This window comes from Bubalus kerabau, chromosome 22 (genome assembly GCF_029407905.1).
Source record: "Bubalus kerabau isolate K-KA32 ecotype Philippines breed swamp buffalo chromosome 22, PCC_UOA_SB_1v2, whole genome shotgun sequence".
NCBI classification, from domain to species: Eukaryota; Metazoa; Chordata; class Mammalia; order Artiodactyla; family Bovidae; genus Bubalus; species Bubalus kerabau.
Window position 1 is genome coordinate 9,638,463 of NC_073645.1, and position 24,920 is coordinate 9,663,382.

The window sequence follows — 24,920 nt, forward strand, 5'->3', positions numbered from 1 at the left end:
ACAACTGAGCGACTTCACTTGGTCTTGGTATACTTTAAATCATCTCTTCTTTGCTTATGATACCCAATACAATGAGAATGCTATACAAGTAGGTGTAAATACAGCACAGTATGTAAATAGTTGTCAGTACAATTAAATGCCATGTAAATTGTCTCTGTGTCAAATTCCAGTCCGTTGTTTTTCTAACAGCATTTGCCCACATTTGTGTCCCCTGTGTCACACTTCGGCGATTCTCACAATATTGGAAGTTTTTTCATTAGTATTTGCTATCATAATCTGTGATCAGTAATCTTGGATGCTACCACTATGACTCACTGAAGATTCAGATGACAGCATTTTTCAGCAATAAAATATGTTTTAATTAAGGGATGTACATTGGTTTTCAGATATAATGCTTTTTCATACTTTATAGACTACGGCATGGTATATACACGGCTTCCGTGGCGGCTTAGTGGTAGAGCATCTGCCTGCTAAGCAAGAAATATGGGTTCAGTCCCTGGGTCAGGAAGATCCCCTGAAGAAAGAAATGGCAACCCACTGCCCTATTCTTGCCTGGAAAGTCCCATCGACAGAACAGCCTGGGGGCTACAGTCATGGGGTTGCAAAAGAGTCAGACACAAGTTAGTGACTAAACAACAATAGTATGTACATGACTTTTACATGCAGGCCTGTCACTTGCTTTATTGTGATACTCCCTTTATTGCAGTAGTCTGGAATTGAACCCACAGTCTCTCGCAGGAATGCCTGTATTGTGAGTGCACCTGTTACATTCAGTTAGCATTTATCAGATTGGATGTTCTTTGGCTCTATGAGTAACTTGCTTTCTCAGAAATCAATACTATTTATCACAACTAATAATTTGTGTCAATTTTCATTCTTTTGGAGAATAAATGAGGATGACACGTTTAATAATAATCCTAGTAGGGTATGGCAACCCACTCCAGTATTCCTGCCTGGAAAATCCAGTGGACAGAGGGGCCTGGGGTGCTACAGCCCACAGGGTTGCAAAGAGTCGGACATGACTCAGAGACCAGCACTGTATTGACTAGAAAGGTGTGTCTAGAGAAAAGGCTGTATTAAAATGAGGCCATTTTGAGTTTTCACCCCGCATAGAGTCCTGATTCACTGGTTACTGAGGACACAAGGCCGTAGGACGACAGAGTTTTCCCCAGGCATCCTCTGCAGCATAAACTGCCATGGCCACAAATGGCAGCATTGCCCAGTGATCCCACAGCTATTCTATTTCACTGTCATGTGTGTGGCTTGGCAGCAAGAAGCTCTTGAAAAGTTTTCATCTTCCGTGGGGTTTCCCTTTGGAGTTAAGCTTTCCCCTTTCATAACAATGAAACAAAACTCTGTTGACTGAGCAATAGGTGTTTCACCTCATTTCTTTCTTTAATCATCTCTTAGTCCCTATTTTTTTTTTTTAAGTTGGTGTACATAGTCTTCCATGTCACTTTCATGTGACACATAGTGATTGAGCAGCTGGGAGAAATGCCGTGAAAGTGGTATGGATACACATGTACAGCACATAGATGCTGTTACACTAATGTGGTTGTGAGTGTAGGCAGAGTTCTGACAACTTGCTACTACATTGCCCCATCCTGGGCAAGCACTTCATGGAACTGTGGCACAGGTGAAATGAGAGGTGACCTTTGCCCTGCATTTGGCAAGAGCCAGACCCTTGTTGTGCCCAACCAGGGTGCCGTGGTTTAAGAAAATTACAGAGAAAGTGGATATGATTTAGCAGTTTGCACCAAAAATGATTTCCTATCCAGAGGTTAAGGGGTGGGGCTTTACAATTTAGAAGAGAAATGGATAAGTTAGAGCAGACTACTTCAGGTTCACAAAGGTTTAGTGTGAGGATGACTGAAAATTGTTTGTTTCCCATCTGCACTCATGACAGATCAGAAAGTAAGGAGCTTAGTGGTTTGGGAGAATTCAATACAAGCTCTCATAGTAGGTCATTTGAAGACCTCAGGCTCTTTCTTATGTAGGGGAAATGTGTGTATTCTCAGGACCTGGCCTAACAATGGTAGAAAAGAGGAAAATTATTTCATCCCTTCCCTTTTCTATAGGCAAAGCCGAAAATGATCAATGGGTAGTTATTATTAGCATATTTTAATATTAATAATAACACTGCCAACATTTACTAACCTATTATGTGGAAGGCACTATTTTATGGAGTTTAACTCATTCAATCTTTGCTATCTGTTAGGCACATACCCTTTTATTATTCTCAATAAAAAACCTCTGAGGCTCAAGAGGTTTAAGTAAATGACTAATCACACACAGTTGGCAAGATCTGAATCCAGAAAGACTGACTCCAGATTCTAGCTCTTAGCTACCATGTCATACTGTCTCATGTTTATTTTTCCCTCCATAGATATTTTAACACTAAACTAGGAGCCACAAAAGAGAAAAGAGACTCTCTGAAGGTTTGGAAGAGGAAGAGGTGAATAGTGGATAATCATAAATACAGGTTCTTGAATTCTAACAGACTTTTTAAAAAAAAGAAAACAAAGGTATACATATGATACTGAAGTGTGACACTTGCTTGATTTTATAATGGGGGCTGTTACTGGCGTGACAGAATCTAAATATTTTTAGAAGTCAGAATGATTAAAAAAGAAATTCTAGTTTAAAAATCAGTAGTTCTGGGCAATAACAACAGCTCTTTCAGTGACCTGTGATCTTAGGTCCCTTATACACATTACTCCTGACTTCTTTCCTGTGAAATGTGTGGATTATACCTCCCAGAGTAGTATAAAGGCAAAATTATACACAGGATATGAGAGCAATTTGAAAATTATAAAGCTGGGTTCAAATAAAAAGCTTTATTATTTTAGTAAGAAAGTAATATCAGTTTATCAATAAACATACTATCAGTTTATAAATAAACTGTCTTGCAATAGTTCATTTTATGAGAAGTGTACCAAAACGTTTTAGGTTATTTATGTCAGTATCTTAATGTTGTTGATTGTCTGTCTTAGAAATTCTAAGACATTCAGGAAGTCTTGCTCTTTTTTCCACGTGCTGAGCGCATGTGGCTCATACTCTATGGGTTTACTTATTACTTGGCATGATTGCCTGTCCCAGAAGACTGTGAGTCCCTAGAGGCAGTGGCTATTTTCTATTAAACTTTGTATGTCTCAGCAGAGAGCTGGCTACATAAATATAAAATAAATGATGTAGAAAGAATATAATCCAAGAAGACAGAGATCATGTTTTCCATATCACTGCTCCTATATTTTATCCAAGTGTGGTGTTCTGGAATAGGTTTGAATTACTGAATAAATATTTAACATTTAAAGCAACCATCACATAGCACTGCTAGATTAATAAATTTGACTTGTATCAGTCTACTCTGAGGGGCTTCCCTGGTGGCTCAGACTGTAAATAATTCTCCTACAATGCAGGAGACCTGGGTTCGATCAGTGGGTTGGGAAGATCCCCTGGAGAAGGGAACAGCTACCTACTCCAGTATTCTGGCCTGGAGAATTCCATGGACAGAGGAGCCTGGCGGGCTACAGTCCGTGGGGTCGCAAAGTTGGACACAACTGGGTGACTTTCACACACACCATCTACTTTGAAAAGCAAGTGCCTCTCTGACAAGAGCAAATGAGAGTAAATTCGAAATGTGACCATAAAGAAATGAGATTAATTTTCACTTGTGATTTGTAAAAATCAATCTCCTTATTTTATACTTATGTCTTGTAAATTAAGAGGATTACATAGATGTCTTACAGCAGTGCTTATAGCTTTAATGATTACATCATACATTAAAAAAAAAGTTATTTCACTGAAGGTGCTATTATAAATGGAATGTGATCTTCTGGAAAATATTCTGTAAGCAGGTAGCCCTGAATAAGTAAGAAAGCAATTCTTCAAAATAAAATACGTACAGAAAATAAAGCATATACCAGGTCACAGAAAGGAAAGCAGTATAAATGACTTCCCAAAGGTAATGGGTGTGAATAAGACGTGACTGAGAGTAGTTGAAATCAATTATGCTAAAAGTATTTATGAAATAGACTGAATAACTTAAGAACAGAACTCCCCTTCATATAAGGCCTTTACTTCAAGCTTCTTGTCTCATCACTGAAGAAGTACTTAAGTTTCTATTATTTTCCTAAATTATGTTCTCATCTCTAAAAGTTGGCAGTAGACCATTTCAGTAATTCATCTGTCTAAAAAATACCCCTGCATCTAAGTTCATCTAAATTGACATAAGTGATAAAATTAAGAAATGCTAAGAAGTGTAAAGAGTCGGACACGACTGAGCGACTGAACTGAACTGAACTGAAGAAGTGTTTGAAATCACGGCAGATGGTGACTGCAGCCATGAAATTAAAAGACGCTTTCACCTTGGAAGGAAAGTTACGACCAACCTAGATAGCATATTCAAAAGCAGAGACATTACTTTGCCAACAAAGGTTCGTCTAGTCAAGGCTATGGTTTTTCCTGTGGTCATGTACGGATGTGAGAGTTGGACTGTGAAGAAGGCTGAGCACCGAAGAATTGATGCTTTTGAACTGTGGTGTTGGAGAAGACTCTTGAGAGTCCCTTGGACTGCAAAGAGATCCAACCAGTCCATTCTGAAGGAGATCAACCCTGGGATTTCTTTGGAAGGAATGATGCTAAAGCAAACTCCAGTACTTTGGCCACCTCATGCGAAGAGTTGACTCATTGGAAAAGACTCTGATGCTGGGAGGGATTGGGGGCAAGAGGAGAAGGGGATGACAGAGGATGAGATGGCTGGATGGCATCACTGACTCGATGGACGTGAGTCTGAGTGAACTCCAGGAGTTGGTGATGGACAGGGAGGCCTGGCGTGCTGTGATTCATGGGGTCGCAAAGAGTGGGACACGACTGAGCGACTGATCTGATCTGATCTGATATTAAGCAAAATGACATGAACATGATCTGTATATCAAATGATAATAAAACTACAATTCTAACTTCTAATAGGAAATAGGGTTCATAAATACAAATTTCTTAGTTCTACATACCCAATTTAAGAGTTTATAATCTTATAATCTATATCTGGAAACATTTTTAAAACTACTACTATTATAAAAATTGTGGTAATTTTTATAATGTCACTTATCTGATCAACATTACTATGAAGTAAGGGTTGGTAAGTTCAAGGTATAAATATTATGTACTTGGTATTAAGAGAGTCAATCCCTAGGCAGGTTGATAAGAAGTCCGGGTGTCCCCAAGGAGAGAGGGGTCTGGAATTCTCAAGGAGGAGGAAAGGACAAACTTTTTTTCTCTCTACATTCTTTAGGCTTATATAACAATAGTGTTTCCTGCTTGAGGACAGTCTCTGGAAAAAAACCTTCTGGCTAATCCTGTTATCTTAAAATGTAAATTATGGGAGTGGGTCTAGCGAGGTCTTTACAACCTCCAGACATTCTTTTGATTCACTGTAATAAGTAGTTAAAAAGTATGTAACTCCATTGCTAACACTAGTAAGGGGGCACTCTTTCTGCCCCCTTCTGATGTCTATGTCAGAAGCTTTCTCTATCCCTTTCATACTTAAACGAAACTTTATTACACAAAAGCTCTGAGTGATCAAGCCTCGTCTCTGGCCTTTGATTGAATTCTTCTCCTCTGGAGCCCAAGAATCCCAGTGTCTTTCGTGGTTCAGTAACACGTGCATTTCTCTGTATACATATGTAAAATGAGTTCATGTGAAGGATATACTGCATAAAAATAACACTGTATAAATTAACAGAAATATCTCACATGCACCATTTGCAGAAGGGGAGTGAAGGTAAATATTCTGTAATCACAACAGAACTGGCTCTATGTAGACCTGCCGCCTACCTATGAAGGGTGTGAGTATTACTCTAATGGGACATTACAGTCTCCTGGGTGGTTACGAGTGTCCTCACCATGATTCCCTACCAGCTATGACAACAGTATGTGTAATTGCAGTCAAAGGGTTGAGGCCAAGCTCCTAATTTTGGAATCACCAAATACATGTAAAAATGAATCATCACAGATAAGAATATTTTTCATACCCAGTAATTAATATTATAGGATAGTTAGTAAGTGGCAAGAACTGGGGTAGTGGATTCTAGGGTAATAGTGATCACTGAAATGGCTAGTCTACATTGAACAGTGAAGATAACGTGGATATTTGGATTATCCCACTTGTTCTGGGAAGTGCAAGATCACACAAGATGACATCACTTCAGAGGTTAAGGACATACCCTTCTACCTGGGATGTACTAGTTATACCTTATACCTAGTTATAACCTATATGATTTCCATTAGTCTACAAACATTTGTGTAAAAGTGTGAAATATAATATCCATGAGAAGAAAGTTAGGGTGAACTACTTCCGATTTCCCTCCTGGGATGAAGATTATAATAAATATGTATGTACTCAACCATGCACTTGCATACAAACACATGTGAATTTTGTCTTTTTAAACTGCATTACCTTTAATATGCCCACTTTGTGTGGGTGTGCATGTGCATTCAGTCCTGTCTGACTCTTTGCTACCCTGTGGACTGTAGCCCGCCAGGCTCCTCTGTCCATGGGATTTTCCAGGCAAAATTACTGGAGTGGGTTGCCATTTCCTTCTCTGGGGGATCTTCCTGGTCCAGGGATTGAACTTGTGTTTCTTGAGTCTCCTGCATTGGTAGGTGGGTTCTTTACCAACTGTCCACTTTAAACCTTCCTTAATTGGGTGGTTGTTTGTGCCTCCTCACATTTTTGAGGGAATTTTCTAGAAGTTTTCCACTATCAGCTTGGCATTTGATTATGCAGCTTGAAGGGGTTTCAGTGTCTTTAAGTGATTTCTAACATTTCAAAAATCCTAAGTAAATTCTTGTATTTCATAAAAGATCTCACTGCTAATGCAAAGGCTTCCAGTTTGAAGTTATCAGACCTCTTAGGAGACCACAGTTACAATGTTGATATTTTTATGGTCAACTAAAACAGCTCTTTTGTTGTACAAAGTCTTTAAAAATAATATTGAAGAAACTATAACAGCCATAAAATTAATATCAAGGAGATTCTGTCCTTTATGCTGTTTCATAGACAGAGGGGTTTAGACACAAAGAGCAATATAAACAAACACACCAGACAATAAAGACTTCATGGTTAGGAGTGCTATGCTCTATGCTCTTTCTACGTGCCAACACTGCCCAGTGCAAAGATGTTCATGTATAACACTGTCCTTAAGTCTTCACCAGCTATATGAAGTTATATTTTATCACAAAATCAATATTTTCGAAAAATAAATCTAAGATTGCATTAGTTTAGCAGGGTTCAGAAAAGAAAGAGGTTTTTTCCTAGGCCCTTATTTGATTTTCACTCCTATAACTGAAAATATTTGATCCCCAGAGGCACAGTATGAAGTCAGGAGCGAAGTCAGAAGCAGTTTTACTGTAGTACCTCCAGCCAGTGTTAAGGGAAGCATAATGTAAGTTCAATGCAATACCTTATGGCTCTAAACACTTCTTGTCTAATACTTAAGTCAATAACACAGTTGTGCCTATCCAACTCAAAAACCCCTACTGTAGCACAAATGGACAAACATAAAAATAGTTACTGTTGCCATCAGGACTTTTGGAAGGGGATTTCAAGCTACTTTTATGGAAGGGGATTTCTCCTGTCACCTGATGGCAACAGTAACTATGTACTGAGCTGTGCACAGTCTCAGGGAGTTCCTAACATACTGTACTGGTGTCTAGTATCAGGGGCTCCTCCACGTTCAGAAGAGCTGGCCATTAATTAAATTCTCAAATACAGTTTTATCTACACAGTCTGGAATGCAGCAACTAGAAGACAGTTTTCTCTAGTTTTTGTTGCAATGTGTCAGTTTTTAAATTTATATTTTAAACAGACACAATAGAACATGCTTTCATTTGGTTTACCCCACACTGATGCAATGTGTTTAATGTATAAACTTGTATCAAACTGTCTTCTTAATCTTAACACTTAGCTCTGTGTGTGTGTACATGAAATAGAAATGTGTGTGAAATATATAAAATATTCAAACCATATTACCTAATACAGTTATATATATATGTACTGTAATCTCAACAGGTACTTATAACTACAGAATCACAGAATAACTACACCATTTACTTAATTTTTAAAGCAGTGGTAAGAATAATTATATGTTATATGCATAAGTATATATGACATGTAAATATACCTCATCTCCATTTATATATACATAAATTTATATTTTAATTATTATGATTATAGAGTGCATAATTAAGTTAGTGAGCACTGCTCAGAACTTAGTAAGTAAATAAAGATCATAGAAACTCAGCTGGGTAAAAAGTGCCTTATGACTCCTCATTAAGTAAATGTGTTTACCTTTCATTTATTATGAAGAGGTTTTCTGAAAAGTAAATTGATGTTTATTTTTTGTTTAATGATTACATGATATAGTTCACTTTGTTGAAAACTCTGATATGTTGATATGAAAGTATTGGTACAGATTTAGGAACAAGAGTAATGAATGATTAGATAGAGAAGAAAAAAGAATATTTGGGAGAAAAAAAATTAAAAAAGAAGACAGGACTTTCAAAAGCATTTAAAGAATGATTACCTACCAGTTCTACTCGTCCGAAACCTCCAACTCCAAGGGTGTCAATGATGTTGAAATCAGACAGCTTCAGGTTGGCGAAGAAAGCAGCTTCAGCTTCATATCTGGAGTTTTTGATGCGAAAAAATGGAAATTTCTTAGAGGTGCAAACACGAGTACCACGTACAACTGTACCGGAATGACATGACTGTGAAACAGGGTTTACCTGCTTAAATTCCATCTTGCTTTTAGAGTCTGCGTTTTCTCATACTCATAATTTTTTTTTTTGGTCCCAGTTGTGCAGAATTACCTAGATTTGAGCTTGTATTTTCAAAGTAGAAAAATACAAAGTACCCACTGCATGCCAGTCATGTGACTGATAAATCCAGTTCTCAAATCAGAGTTACATCTCGGTGTTTTTCTACGCGTCTTCTTATGAGCACAGATTGTTTGTGTTGTTCTCTTTTGGTTTTGTTTTGGATTGTTTGGTTTTGCTTGGCTTTGTTTTTGCCGTTCAGGTTTTGGATGGCAGTTTCTCATTAGGTTCCCTTATCCACAGGCTGGCAGTGGCTCCTATTAATAATTATTAAAAGCGGCAAGATCATTGAGGTCTCTGGAATGCAGTCACAGCCAGGTTTTATGAAAACAGATCCAAAAAGCTGAGGACTGATGTGGAAATATCTGAAATGGATGGTTTCAGAAGCATATTCACATTCCTAAAAAGTGTCTTCCCTTCATTTGTGATTACCCACTGACTCTCAGCTAGTAATCCCAGTGTCTTTAGGCTTGCCAGTTTCTTATATGAGTGGTGTGGAGGAGCACAGACTAGCCTTCAAAAGTCTAACTCTTCAGACAGGCAAATTGGACACATGCAAGTGGCCAAAATAAGTGTCTCCTGATGAGACAAGTGAATATGAGCTGCTTAAAATATCTCCTTGTTAAAAGGCCCTACTATTTTTAGAAAGGGCAGGAAGGCATAAAGATGATCCTCCCACTCACTAAAGTCAGGTCAGGGAGTAATTCAGCTGTCTCAAAAATAAAGGATTTGAATGGCTATGTGTAATCCATGACCTTCAACCAGGCAGTACCTGATTCAGTAGTATGCTATAGATAGACATGATGAACGTGCCTGAAATAATGATACTAAGACAGCTTGTTTATGTCGGGTTTTGGAAAGAATCATCCACAGGCATGTTTGGTGTTAAGCTGTGCTCACATGTTAGCTATTCCATTATAATCAAACACAAATTCAGACTCCCCACTTGGGAGAAATGCGAAATAGCTTTCTAGGTGAGCTTTCAACAGTTTCCAGTTTACGAGGACAGTTCTCGTTTTTCACACATCAATTCTTGAAAGACTCATGAGAAGGTAAAAATAACATTGCTTCTCCTTATTAGCTGATTATGGGAAATCAACTCCTTCCAGTACACCTCTATAAATAAGACTGCTAGTCAATCTGAATGCTATTTGCAGACTTATCTCATTAACTACACAATCAAGAGATCAACATAATTCTTCAGGAGATGGTTTACTAGAATGGAACATAAGCAACAAATGTGCATTTCTAGCATTCCAACTGGGTCCCTGCTTTTGGAACATTAAAGCTCCATCCCATTTAAAGGGTCAGTGGCACAGTTCACTCCAACAGGTGTCTAAAAGGGACATCTGTTGGGATCAGACCCAGTGACCGTGTTTGTATGTGTTCAAGCATTTCCTGGCAGTCAAATTCTTAATGACATTGTTTTTGAATAATATCCCATGTGCTTGCTGGATTTAGAAATTTCAGATACTAAGGGAGTAAACTGTTTCAGACTACTCTGACTCCATTTTATATATTTACAATATGGTGTTATTACTTAAAGCTCTTGCGATGTCCCCCACCCACCCACATCCTTATGTTTGAGCTTTGAAAAATTGGTCTGGAAATATCCAAAGAAGTCATCTTCAGCCATTTGCTGCACATCAGAACTTCCTGAGCATCTTTTAGAGACCACTTAATAGGGGTCCCACCACAGGGCAAGTAAATCAGCAATGTCTGGAAGAAGTATCATATTACCTATACACTTTTACAGCTCCCTGGCTGACTCTCTGGGTGATTCTGATGAACAGTTGAGAACAATAGTGCTAACCCCTCTGAAAGTCTCAGGAGGTTCCAGAAGCCTGATAATTCTGGGTTGGATTAAATTGATCCAAGAAAATCAGTAGTTTTCCAATGAGTCTGGAGTGTGATGCATTCATAGAAAGAGTATTAGGGACTCTTATCACTTAGTCTTGACTCCTACCCCTGTTGTCCTAGAACCATAGGAATGAACAATAGCTTTGTAATGGCTAACACGGTTTTAAAAAAATACATTGATAAAGAAAGACATACAGGATGCAAAACTTTACTAATTACTTTGCTATTATTTCTAGGTGAATTTTTAAAATACTTCCTTTAATTGGGTGATTTTTTTTGTAGTGGTTGGTGAAATACCTTTGAAGGGGCAATTTGGTCATTGTGCGCTTAATCCTCCATTCTGTTCCTACTGGCCTCAGGTCATGATTTTGGGGGAAGACAAAGAATACAAGAACATTGTCAGAGCACTTTCTTTTCCAAGCCAGGAAATATTGCTTAGTATTTCATGTCTTTTTTTCTCTTTAAGGTTACTCTTTAGGAAGTCTCTTCATCATGGAGACTCTGTACACCTTTCCTTTCTGAATAAATAGCTATGTTTTTTAACATTGAAATCACCATCTGAAGAGACCTTTGTAAAAAAGCCAAACTAGAGAGGATTTAGCTTCTTTAGGTATCTAACCACTCCAGCTCATAACATGAAGGGATATTTTCATTCTTTCTTGTTACTTAGAAATTATTTGAAAATAATTTGAATACATCAGTTGTGTTTTACAGCCCTTACAGTTTTACAGTTGATGATTTTGAATGACAAAGGAGACAAAATAAGTTGGCTAGGTAAACAGCTCTTGTCCTATAAAACATCTTTTGTCTAAAGGACGTAAATGTGGAGCACGAGTTCGTAGCTTACTTACTACTGCAGCCTACCAGGTCCAAGGGATTAGGCCCAGAGTCACTCAAATCTAAAATACATCTGTGCAAAAGTGTTTATGAGAGGGACAGTTCCCTCTCATAAATACATATCAGTAAAGCAACTCTGAATATTCCTTGGAAGGACTAGAGCTGTTAATACTCTGGCCACCTGATGCAAAGAGCCAGCTCATTGGAAAAGACCCTGATGCTCAGAAAGATTGAGGGCAGGAGGAGAATGGGGACAACAGAGGATGAGATGGTTGATGGCATCACTGACTCAACGGACATGAGTTTGAGCAAATTCGGGAGCTAGTGAAGGACAGGGAAGCCTAGTGTGCTGCAGTCTATGGGGGTAGTAAAGAGTCAGGCACATCTGAGCAACTGAACAAGAGGGCATACAATTCCTGATGTTTGATTGCTTAAAATCTGGCAAGAAGTATGAAGTATATTTTCTAGTGTTCCTTAACTTAGAGGTACATATTTTTAAAAATAATACTATTATTTACAGTTGACCCTTGGACAGTGCAAAGGTGCTGACCCTCCAGCAGTCAGAAACTCATGTATAATTAATAGCGGGCCTTCCGTAGCCACAGTTTCCCCGAATCTACAGCTCCACATCTGCCTGTTCAACCAAGTGCATCATGTAGGATTTACTACTGAAAAATTCTGTAGATCAGAGGATCCTCACAGTTCACACTCATATTGTTCAAGGGTCAACTGTATTGAATGAACAAATGAATACAAGTATATTCATTAACTTTTTAAACACAGGGTGAGAGCAATGGATTCTCTTCCTTAAAAGTGCAAATACTGACATACTCTGTGACTTCAAGTTGCTTACAAACCCTCAAAATAGGTTAACAACATGAAAATAACTACAACAACAGAATAAGTGTGTGGGGTGAAATAGATAATATATCATTTCTTAAACATTGGAGAAGGAAGTGGCAACCCACTCCAGTGTTCTTGCCTGGAGAATCCCAGGGATGGGGGAGCCTGGTGGGCTGCCGTCTATGGGGTCGCACAGAGTTGGACACAACTGAAGCGACTTAGCAGCAGCAGCGGCAGCAGCATTTCTTAAACATGCCTGACAATATGATTCACCTGGCACTTTGATGATCAGAATCCACAAGCACTAATCTGTACAGGGTACTCTTTAAATAGTCACATATGGAACTTGTAAGAACTGCTGGAAAGAAATAAAGTTGCCTACATTTTCACCTTCTCTCTTCATTTCTTCCTATACACCAAAGGAAGTTCTAAAAGCAATGAGAATGTAAATAAAGCTGAAGCTGTAAAGATGATGAGACCAAGACACATATGCAAATCTAGAAACAAAAACAACACTAGAATAATCTTAACCTATCTTTCTCTATCCAAAACCACATCTCTTCCAATATCACCAGCTTACACAAATCAAGAGTAAGATTCAGATGTCCTTTATTATTCACAATTTTTTTTCTTTCTGTTGCCATAGGTCAATGAATCAACTCTGTCATCATTTCAAGATCACAGAATTAAGTTCTAGTCTTTATGACTGATCACCATTATTAAGAAGCAAACATCTCTTCTTAATACTGAAAACAAAGTACAACCCGGTATAAAAATGTATGAAACTTAAAATTTTATCTTCATGTTGATAGTGCAATAGCAGAAATGGCTCAGTGTTAATTTACAAAGCAAACAATAGTAGGTGCATTTTGAAAGTAAGGTCCAAGAATCCAAAGGGGCATCCAGATGGGATACAAATGCCAGTAACTAAAAGACAATGAAACAAAAGGCTAGTGTGGCCCTATTTACTCTAGCAAAATCTATCATTTAAATCTGTTTCAGAAGTCTACTCTTAAGTGTCTCCAAGGAAAATCAAACAGAATCCTAGTATATTTTAACCCACAGGCAGATCAGTCACCACTGCTTGCCTGTGCTATCTCCTCTGGGTATATTTTTATTTCCTGTTTAGTTTTATCAGACTTTGGGGGAATCTATAAAATGTTTCAGTAAATACACATGAACTCTCATCTATGACTAAGTTTCTTACTCTATAACTTTTAATAGGTAAGATGAGATTCAAGGAGACAATGTCGATGCTAGACTTAAAAATAATGCAAGAGTACACCCTTTCCTACAAACAGAAGCTCGTGACTTGTGATTCTGGCTCTGCCGGTGACTTAGTACTTCCAAGTCATGAATTCTTCAACATTTAGGCCTTTGTAAAAGTATCAACATACACTTAAGTAAATAGGGAAAAGTTGTATAGATATAGTCAGAAACCTAGCTTACTTAAATGTTCAGATGAATGCCTAGGAATCCTGTCACTTTTTATGTGATCAAAGAACATTAATACCTATAAATAAATATTTACAGAAATAGTTAAAGGAGGTAAGAAATCTTCAAAAGTTAGCCTTAAGCACAAAATATATACCTGGTCTAGGACACATGCAAGCTATAATGTTGGCCATCTACTGAATAAACACTTATTTGGTACATAGGATTTTAGGCAATAATAATTCCTGATTTAATAAAACTTGGTGCATTAATTTTTAATCTTGAAGAGTAAATACAAATTCAGCCAGACATTAACTATATATACAGAGAAAACAGAATTGAAAACTGGACCAATAATACTTATTTAACACAGATGTGATTTGGGTTTAAACTACTGGGACTATTGCCTCATTGTGCTACATTAACATTTTGTGAATATGAACGTAGTTACTACATGTCCTATTCCCTGATTCGAAAATGTTTGTAATTAAATAAGCTTAGTCACTAAAAGAAAAATGGATAGTCCTTAAATCTATAAGCAAGTCATCAGTCATCTCTTATTAATATAATTGTTTTATTTGAAAGTCTCTTTGTTAAACTAACTTTAAAAGCAGAATCTTCTGACTTCATTAGAAAACTGTGAACTATTTTATTTTTTAAGGTTTAATAGGGAGGTTTAATAATATTTCAATATTTCCTATTGAAATAACATTTTTCAAATAACATTTTTATGAAAATCTATTATTACTGTAAGTTTGGGGGGAAAAAAACTCTTTAAACATTAGAAACCCTATTCATATACTTCTAAACAAAAAGAAATGATCTTTAATTTGTCTGGCTGTAAAGCATACAGGTATAGTCACTATCTTTTAGGAGTAGTGGCAAAAACTTGAAGAAATAAAAAGTTTTAAAGTAACTTAATGAATATAAAGTATTTCATTATGTCAATTTTCTCCAGAAAGTATAATCTCTTCTTCAGGGAATTTGAGATAGCATTAGTTTCCTTTCTGTACTTTCAAAATTGTGTTTTTTTCAGAAAAGTTTTTTTTTTTTTTTTTAAGTACTCTAGCCATAAAATAGTTCTACTTATTTTTCAAATGCATTCCCTTGAGAAGATACAGCCAACAGGAATACACAGGAAAATTGCATTACTCATATCTGCTGCCTAATAAGAATGATAGTAATGCAATTTTTTTTTTAAATTTAAGAAGCACTTTCTTCCAAGGACTCTAAAATGTCTCTCATTTAATTTATCCTTCCTGATTCTCTGTGAAGATGGGATAACAAATATTTTTACTTCTATTTTGCAACTGGGTAGACCAGCTTCTGATAAGTGATTGATTTCAGTAATTAAGCACTAGAAGAATTGGAACTAAAAACCTTGGGCATGTTTCACATTGTAGCATATTTACACTTATTCTCTAAAATTTAATTTCATCTTAAACAAGATAGAGAATCAGACAACTTTAAAGATGCTTTTATCTCAAAGTAATAAGTTACTATCGTGGTTCAAAATCTAGATCAACACCACTGGGAGGTCCTCTCATCCAACCTTCACATTTAAAAAAAATGAAAGAACTAAGTCCAGAGATGGTAAGTGACTTAGCCAAAGTCACAAAGGTGCAGGCATAAGTGACTGGCATTTTGACTTACTATCTGTAATCCTTTTTACTATCTGATTCTATCATCACAGTTTTTTTTTTTAATTCTGGTATTTGTAAAATAAAGGCAAACATATAAGTTATACAATATATTTGAATAATATACTATTTTGTTACACATTTACATCAAGAATGTAACTCCTATCTGAGTACTGATGCCTTCTCGTCTTTGATGTGGCCTATGGGTGCATGTGTTCTGATTAAATAAAAGGACTCAGAATGGAAGTACACTGCTGCTCAAGAGAGAAGTTTTAAAAATCCAAACATTAGAGCTGCATTTGTGAAAATGAGGAATAAGCTACCCAGCATTAGCTTGAAATATATTGACCATCATGCATTTTTAGTTATTTCGTTTTTAAAGAGAGTCTGTATAGTAATTTTAAAGGAATTTTAATTTTTCTGAAATAAGGGCCAAAGTAAATATATATTGCCATGAAAAAAACTAGCAAGAAAGGAATTAAAGATTCTTTTCTTATTGGTGTTCGTTACTTAAACAGAGTCACTAGCCCATAATAAAGTTATTTATTTAGTTATTCAGCAATTATTATTTTTTATTTAGAGAATGCAGATACTTGCATGTATGTATTCAAAGAAGAAAAGCATGCAGTCTCCAACTTTATGCCAGAATAGTATTTCTTTCATGTAAGTGGACAGCCATCAGAGACTAGTGACTAGTGACCTGAGGAAGTTTTCTCTCATCTCCATGCATATTAACATCCCTCCTTCTCCCTTTCCTATGTCTCAGAATCTCATTCTTAGGCTTTTGCTTATGACTATGGACTAGGGCTTCTCTGGTGGCTCAGAGGGTAAAGCATCTGCCCACAATGCGGGAGACCTAGGTTCGAACCCTGGGTGGGAAAGATCCCCTGGAGAAGGAAATGGCAACCCACTCCAGTATTCTGGCCTGGAAAACCCCATGGACGGAGAAGCCTGGTAGGCTACAGTCTATGGGGGTTGCAAAGAGTCGGACGTGACTTCACTTTCACTTTTCATTTTTATGGACTAGGATGGTCCAGACTGACACAGCAAAGGCCAGGAAGTTGAAGTTTAAGGGAAAGGAGGTAGGTAAAAACGATTCTTTCTGCCTTCACTGCTCCAACCCCTCTGCCTGTGGAAAGCATCTCTATCCTCACTTATTGCCTCTTGCGCTCTGGAGTAAATATTCACTACAGCAGAACTTGCCTCCAATTTCCATGAGGACAGTGTTTGCCATAGATAACATTTCTAGAGAAGGGATGGGTAAAGACAGCCCAAGTTTTCTCCTCAAATATGAAAATATCTTTTCTACCCCCAAATTAAGAGCTCTTTCCCTTTTCTTATCCATTATTTTTATATGGGGTTTAAATATTGAAATAAATAAGAGAAATTTTAAGCTTAGTTAAATGTCATCAAATCAGATCAGATCAGTCGCTCAGTCGTGTCCAACTCTTTGCGACCCCATGAATCACAGCACGCCAGGCCTCCCTGTCCTTCACCAACTTCTGGAGTTCACTCAGACTCACGTCCATCGAGTCAGTGATGCCATCCAGCCATCTCATCCTCTGTCGTCCCCTTCTCCTCTTGCCCCCAATCCCTATTAGTCTTAATTATAATCTTTATCAAGGGATTAGTCAGAAGACTGAACTAGGAACAGAAGGATTAGGTAAGACTGAAATGAACACTGCTGCTGCTAAGTCGCTTCAGTTGTGTCCGACTCTGTGCGACCCCATAGATGGCAGCCCACCAGGCTCCCTCGTCCCTGGGATTTTCCAGGCAAGAACACTGGAGTGGGTTGCCATTTCCTTCTCCAAATGAACACTAGGGGTCAGCTTTTACTTCTAAATTCAGGGCCTTTGCTATGTACCTCAATTTTCATGGCTCCCCTTTATTTCTGAAGGATTCTACATGAACTTCAGAGCAAAGAGCTTGGGGATGTGGCCATGGTCACAGCAAGCCAAAGAAAGAGAAGATTCAGTGTGTGGCAAGAAGAAAATAAGACTAGAAGCCACTCTCCCTGACCTCTAGGAATATAGGAAAAAAAGTGATCAGGAGTTGGCCCAGGACCAAGCCTGAGCAACACATTCTCATTTCTGTAAAATAGAGGGCTTGTACTAGACAGGTCTATAAAGTTCGCTTGCAGCCTGATCATTCTGGGAAATACACACCTGACACGCAGTCTTGGTTCCCACAGCTTCTCTTTTGCCTCTTTCGTGCACCAATCCTGCTCTCTCATCCCTGACTCCTGAAGCTCTCATTTCAAGAAACATTACAGAAGTTTTTGTTTAAGGGAGTCTTGCTCTCAGCAACCAGTAGGCAGAAGACCCCTGACTCACCAGTTGGTCAAGATATGTCTTGATGTTCAAAATAGAACTGTTAATGCATTTCCCCATAACACTGTAATATACCAGAGATGCCCTGTCACCCAGGATTCACATCAGAATTATGGGTTGAGTTAAAAACAGACCTTGGTACAATGGTAGGATTTTGGACCAGGCAATAGTATTTTAAAGTAAGGTTAATAGATGTGTCTATATAGCTCTTAATATCAAGGCTAATGATCATATGTAAATTAAGATTACTAATATTAAATTTGATACATATGTGACAGACATCTATTACAAAGGGTACAAGTATCACAGGGAAATGTATCCATAGTTTTAAGCAGTTATTCTCAAGTGGTCTGGAGAATACCACCCAATCTTGACACAGGGAAAGCCTGTATGTCTTTTTCTTAGTAGAGAGAATATTAAGTGGAAAAGAAGAAAATTGAGCAAAAATTTTCCCATGTTACATAGTTCAGTAACAGTGATTATGCATTTAGCAAATGAAGGCTCAGGGAATACCACCTATTTGTTATCAAGTCATTGCCATCTAAATGCAAAATCTGGCATTGTTCTATGCTGCAGCCAATACAAATGAATAATTAAGCAAACTATAGGGTTTGAGGCTTAAAAAAAATTGATTTCCATATTTTGCTCAGATTTTCTTGGGTTTTACCTAATGACCTTTTTCTGTTTCAGGAGCCCATCCATACTATGTTTAATTACTGTATCTCCTTAGATTCTCTTTGGCTATGCTGTTTCCCAAACTTGCCTTGTTCATGATGACCTTGACAGTTTTAAGCAGTACCAGTCAGGTGTTTTGTAGAATATTTCTCAATTCTGATTTATTTGATGTTTTTCTCATGATTTCACTCAAGTTGTAAGTTTTAGGGGATGGACCATAGAGGTCAAGTACCATTTTCATCACATCATGTCAAGGATATATGCTGTCTATATGATTTATCACTAATGACTCAGGCCTTGATCATCTGGCTAAGATAATAACTGTGTAATTTTTAACAGAGTACATACTTACAGAACCAACAAATACAAAAGGGCTGTATTACAACGTGGTCTTCTCCATAATTTTTACCTTATAAATGCGTCCCCCTCAAAACGAATTAACTTTACAAAGGTATTCTACATTTCCACAGTGCTAAGGTTTCTGCTCAATAATTCAAAAGTATCATCATAAAATACACTGGTTAAGATTAGCACAGATGGCTACAATATTCAGTTTTATTTTTTATAGTTAATAAATAATAGTGTGAAATGAAGAAAATTGGGAGGGGCATTTAGGCCTATTATAGTTATTCTTTATACCACTTAACAGGTTCAGTTCAGTTCAGTTCAGTTGCTCAGTCGTGTCCGACTCTTTGCGACCCCATGAACCACAGTATGCCAGGCCTGCCTGTCCGTCACCAACTCCCGGAGTTTACCCATACTCATGTCCATTGAGTCGGTGATGCCATCCAACCGTCTCATCCTCTGTCATCCCCTTTTCCTCCTGCCCTCAATCTTTCCCAGCATCAGGGTAGAGAATATTTTTTTCCATATTTGACTTTCTTTTCCTTACAGATTTTCCAGGGATAGAGCTGACATCTTGGCCACACCCTATACTCAGTTCTCTTTTTATGACTTCCTTTTCCTCATCTGAATAAATTACTAGATTTTCTCTCAGGTGTTAGCAGCTAACCAAATTCACACAGTCTTGGTGGATTAATCTGGTCTTTTGACAAGAGAACAAGCTATACTTGTGATGAGAGCATCACTTTGACTTCCCTCTCTCTACTAGGTTTAACGATCTGGATGTTGGATGTTCACTTATCGTGTTCAGAGAACAGACAGTGTCGGATTGGATTCTGTCTGATTTGCCTTTTTGTAACTTTGCTGAAACGACAGCAGTGCAGACAGAGGACAGAAAACTTTTCTTCTTCCCCTTTAGAACAGGACACCGATGACCCGATCTTAGGAACTGGTACTGCGTCTGGGCACCTGTGAGCAGGCGTCCAGCAAAGTGAGCTAGAGGGAACTGGGGGCTTCATAGGGTGGGGCTGCAGAGAACAGGGGGCTTTCCTTCAGGAAGCTGAGCAATCAGAGTTTCATCCTTTCTATACGACTTGTGGTATGTGGCCAGGTATAGGGAAAACAGATGGAACCTCAGTGTAAATATATACAATATATAAAACATGAGAGAAATAATTACAAATTGAGGAAATCTATTTTTAGTAGTGCTTATTTTCACTGACTGCAAAGGAAATTTCAGTAATAATGAAATTATACTATCATGCTATTTGCATAAAGATACCACTTCAGAAAAGTAATAGCAAATAGGTGATAGGGAGAGTGTGTGAGTTAGTCTGTGCGGTTTTATCTTTTAAAAAGTTAATACACTGACATTCTGTGCCAACACATCCACTGCTACATTGATACCCATTTCAGAAACTGGATTGCTACCGGCCTTTCTTGCTGACGTCTGTGGAGAATCAAGTCACTAGCGTGGGCCACAAGATGATGCTGATGTAAGTGAGTTATTCGACTTGTACAAAGTTAACTATTTTCATGTCTATACACTGTGTTCCAGCCTATGTATGAAGCTGAAATAAGGCTCAAATCTATGTTTAATGTAAGATACAAGATTTGAAATAGTTTCAGTAAACATGATTATTAATTTCTAGAGCGTTACTTGCTAATTAGAAAATAAAGATGTAAAAAAAAATCATCAATAAGAATTACTGCAGTTTTAAGTTTCAGGCTGCTAACGCTACACTTGCAGGCCTTGTCGAGTTTGGCTAGGACATATTTATATTTAGGGAGTAGAAGTCTATGCTCTCTGTCTAATCTTAAATATGAGAGTTTAGAGTACTGCTGGGCAATTTGTTCAGGAAGACCTTTCTTAGGTGACATAACAAATGAGATCATATCTAGCATCAGATCAAGAATCTACTGACAGGTAAAAAGCTCTTCAATCATTAGTTTAAGTTTTACAGAATGTTGTCTAAGGTGGATACTTTCTAGACCCTGGATCTTTGAAGCATACTGATAAGTGTGACTATTTCTTTAATAGTGTTAGTCACTCAGTCATGTCCAGCTCTTTGCGACCCTCTGCAGCCCACCAGGCTCCTCTGTCCATGGGATCCTCCAGGCAAGGACATTGGAGCGGTTTGCCATTTCCTTCTCCGTTTCTTTAATAGTAAGACCCCAATTATCTAGCACCATCTTTTTAGAAGATGATTATCAAAGCTTCTCTCTTCTAATTACCATGTAGATTTGTCACTTTTTTTTTTAATAAAGGTCTTTCTTAGGTGACATAGCAAATGAGATCATTTGTTTGTTATGAGGGATCAATATTTCTAGGATGGATTACTTTCTTTCAAACCATCTAAAGCATAATTTATTGAATATAGTAGGCATTCAGAAGATGACCCCAGACCATCATTTTATACAAGGAATTAGTGTGCTGTTACCTCTATTTAAGATAACTTTAATAAAACTTCTATAGTATTTATTTGTTATTAGTTGCTCGATTTTTAGGTATTATCTGTTGATAGGAAGCCTATCCATCTTATCTCCCATTTCCAATCCAGACACACTCATTTTCTGCAAGTTATAAAACCAGATAGCCAAATTTGTTATAATTGCAACTATAATATTTTTTGTAATCAGTGAGTACCTCCAGAGGCAATAAAATAAAATGATTAAACTATATGTATGCTCAGTCATGTCCAACTCTTTGTGACCCCATGGACTGTAGCCTGCCAAGCTCCTCTATCCATGGGATTTTCCAGGCAAGAATACTGGAGTGAGTTGCCATTTCCTTTTTCAGGAGATCTCCCTAACTGAGGGGTCGAACCCACATTCTCCTTCATCTCCTGCATCGCAGGTGGATTCTTTACCACTGAGCCACTGGGGAAGCCTTTGGACAAATCCTAACTCCATTATTCAGTGGCAACGAGAGTTTCAATAGCCACAGGATCCCTCTGTGCCTCACTTTTCTTTCTTTAACGGACATGCTAACCAAACCAACTCCATTGAGTTATAGTAAATGAGACAATATATGAGAAAGAAAACTAAGCAATAAATAATAATAAAATGATCACTACCTCCCATGAATATTTTACTGCATGCAAAGTGCTTTTCCTTGTTATTACTAATTGCCTAATCTTCCTGTCCATGGCTGTGTTCTAAGTTGTCTTTCTCCCCACTGGACTAGGATCTAGGTAGTACATTAGCAATCCAACTAGAAATAAATGGTATGTTACTATATAGAGATAAAAATTAATTTAGGAATGTGCAAATATGCCATAAAGTTGATATTTTACTTCTTTTCTTTATATTCAATTTAATTACAATGATTTCATTGGTGGTTATGATGCTCCCATGGGATACTGTTAACTCCTTCTACTGCTGCTGTATAATACAATTTATGCTATGTTTTCACCATTTAATTTATGAAAAATCATGATTGGATTAAACTGAAAAAAAAGGAATTATATGATGAATGAAACATGGGATCTTGACACTCTATTCTAGACCCCCTAGTAAAAGAAGAGTATGTGAGGGTCTCCTTTTGAAATTTAATATAGCTTTTTTCAATTTTACTGGGAGTTACTCTTAGAGAATATGGAATTTATGAGTTGTCATGTGGATGAAAGAAAAGCACAAAGCTCTCATGTTGCTTCAGAATAAGATCTTACCTTCAACTATTACCTGAGCCTGAGAGGCAGAGCATACATCACCATGCTCTTAATCCCAGTCAAGCAATAGATACAAAGTCAGACAGTAACCATGGTAATACAGAGCCTGGAAATGCCTGAAACACAGTCTTGAGAGGCATTCACAGAAAGTCTGAGGGCGTCCTTTCCGAGGACGAATCGTTGCTAAAATCAGAATTGCCAAGAAGCTGCTCAGTGACTTAACCCCGCAAACAGACCCCTCTCCCATTTTCCTGGGCTTTACTTAATATGTGTTACTTTTTAAAGTCACCTTGAGGGCAGTTCACTGGGAAACAAGACTAAAACTTGGTCAAGTTCTAGTGGCACAAAGGATCTCACGGGTTTTATTAACATGCAGGTGAAACTGAACATGCCCCATTCTGGACCAAAGAGTTGTACCTGCAAAGGTACAAAGGTTCAGAGAGGGATGGCTAAATTTCCAATCTTTTACTTTCTTGCCTTTGGTAACTAATTATAACACTCCTTTGATAAAGGCTTATTAGAGCATAATGTCTTTACCCCCACTGAATAATGTTTATTAGAGGAACATTCCCAGAGGTGAGTTTTGAAGATAAAATAAATTGAAGAAAGAGAAAATTCCTTCTTTATCAAATGAACTGACAAATGACAATAGAAGAAAAAAAAAAGACACAAAAGATCTGTTTTCTTTTTTTTTTAGGCTCCATCAAAGCATATTTGCAACATTTCATCATGTTACATGAATTTATTAGCTATGCTTATAATATATGATACAGTTAACATCGCATGGGGCTGTTTTATGGCAGTGGAAAAATACTCATTAAAAAGGCTAAATGTTTTTGAGATGAAGGTGACATGATAAGGTTTTGGAATCCACTTATCGCAGTCATTTCATGGATATCCATTTTTAGCAATTTTAGCAGTTATTCTCAGTGGTCTATTTCCACCTAGGGATGCTGACCTGAAGAGCCTGGTCTGTACTGCACAGGTTCTGACTAAGGCCCATAGTCCTCCAGACATGGACTCATAAGAGCACGGTCAAGAAGAGCGTTTCACCATGCGTATAGCCCTACTGTTATCATTCCATGTCTGTGTGCTCCATTAAAACCAAGTATCTTTCTTCATGTGCCTGGCACTGTGCCCTGTGCTCTTCTAGAAGCTTACTTAGTAAAGAGGAGCAGGTACACAGCCTAGCAGGAAACACACAGAAGAGCATTACGAACCACAAGAAAAAAACCTGAAACATAGGCCTCTCATTCTCAGGCTTGATTTGATCACTTTTTAAATAAGGATTGCCTGGTTGGGACAAAAGCAAAAAAGCAGAGGCTTCCACTAAAGTCAAATGATACTCCCTAAAAGTTTTAACAGCAACAGCTGCGGCCCCTTTAAGTTCAGGTCTCCTCCTTCCAGACCAGATTCTTTCTGAGATCAGCAGTGCAGTGGCTTAAATGCCTAGTTTAGCTGCTACCTCTTCATTTCACATCTTTTACTTTCTATTGAAAATCCAAATCAGTCGGGAAACTTAGACCAAGTAAATGAAAATGAGGCTGTAATGTTTATGGCAGTGATGCAATTGAGAACTACAATTGCACAGAAAACTGCATTTCAGAAGAAAGGTTTTCTTTTCATTTGAAAGAATGTTACCAGGATGATGACTTCGGCTTAACCTACCCGCACTTGAACTTCAAATTGACTTGTCTTTAAAGAATTCCAAATCATGAGAAAATGTATACCACCTGCTTTAGATTTTCTAACAGAAAGTGAACATTTGAGTTTTACAGCTAAACAGGCATTTAAAGCTATGGCATCGCTAACTTCCTCTGGAAGGGGAAGGAGATCTGAAATCAGAAACATAAAGTTAAGAAGTAACATGGAGAAATGATCAGTTTTTCATTGCGTATAAAACAATGTCTCCCTCATTACCCATAGAGAAACAATAATAATATAACTGGGCACATGCCCACTACAACTTCATCAGGAATTGAAAAGGGGAAACTTTTGGTTACTTGTCAACCTGGTATGATATTTACAGATGTTTCTCTTATTTAGGTCTTTTAATATTATTATATGTAATTAGTTCTTATGAGAAAACTACCTTCCATTTGTACAATCTATATATCATTTCTGAATTGAATACATTTTATCCTCTGTTGTACCTCAAGGGAAAGAAAAGAATCTTATGTGTTACTACTAAGTGTTGCCTAGATAAGAAGTATTTCCTTATTGGTATTACTCATGAAATGGGGCTGAAAATCTTACAAATGATGTGAGAGGAGTTTGGAACTAACTCCTGTCTTCATGTTGCCTTTATATACTATCCTCTTTTGGCTTTAATTCACAAATAATAATGAATAATAATAATTCTTCAATTCTGTAAAACTGCTTCAAGGACCACATGTTAAAATTCTCTTCCA

At 37.5% G+C, this 24,920-nt stretch overlaps 1 protein-coding gene across 33 annotated transcripts in view; it reads right to left on the reverse strand.

Annotated features, from left to right (window-relative positions):
• Positions 1–24,920, reverse strand: part of PRKG1 (protein kinase cGMP-dependent 1) — a 1,681,227-nt gene that overhangs the window by 48,006 nt on the left and 1,608,301 nt on the right. For 32 of the 33 annotated variants that reach the window (XM_055561124.1, XM_055561106.1, XM_055561119.1 and 29 more), the window contains one exon: positions 8,590–8,686. The exons of the other annotated variant lie outside the window; for it this stretch is intronic. In XM_055561124.1, the coding sequence (XP_055417099.1) occupies positions 8,590–8,686 (97 nt within the window). The remainder of the gene's footprint in view (positions 1–8,589; positions 8,687–24,920) is intronic. 33 annotated transcript variants of the gene reach the window in all.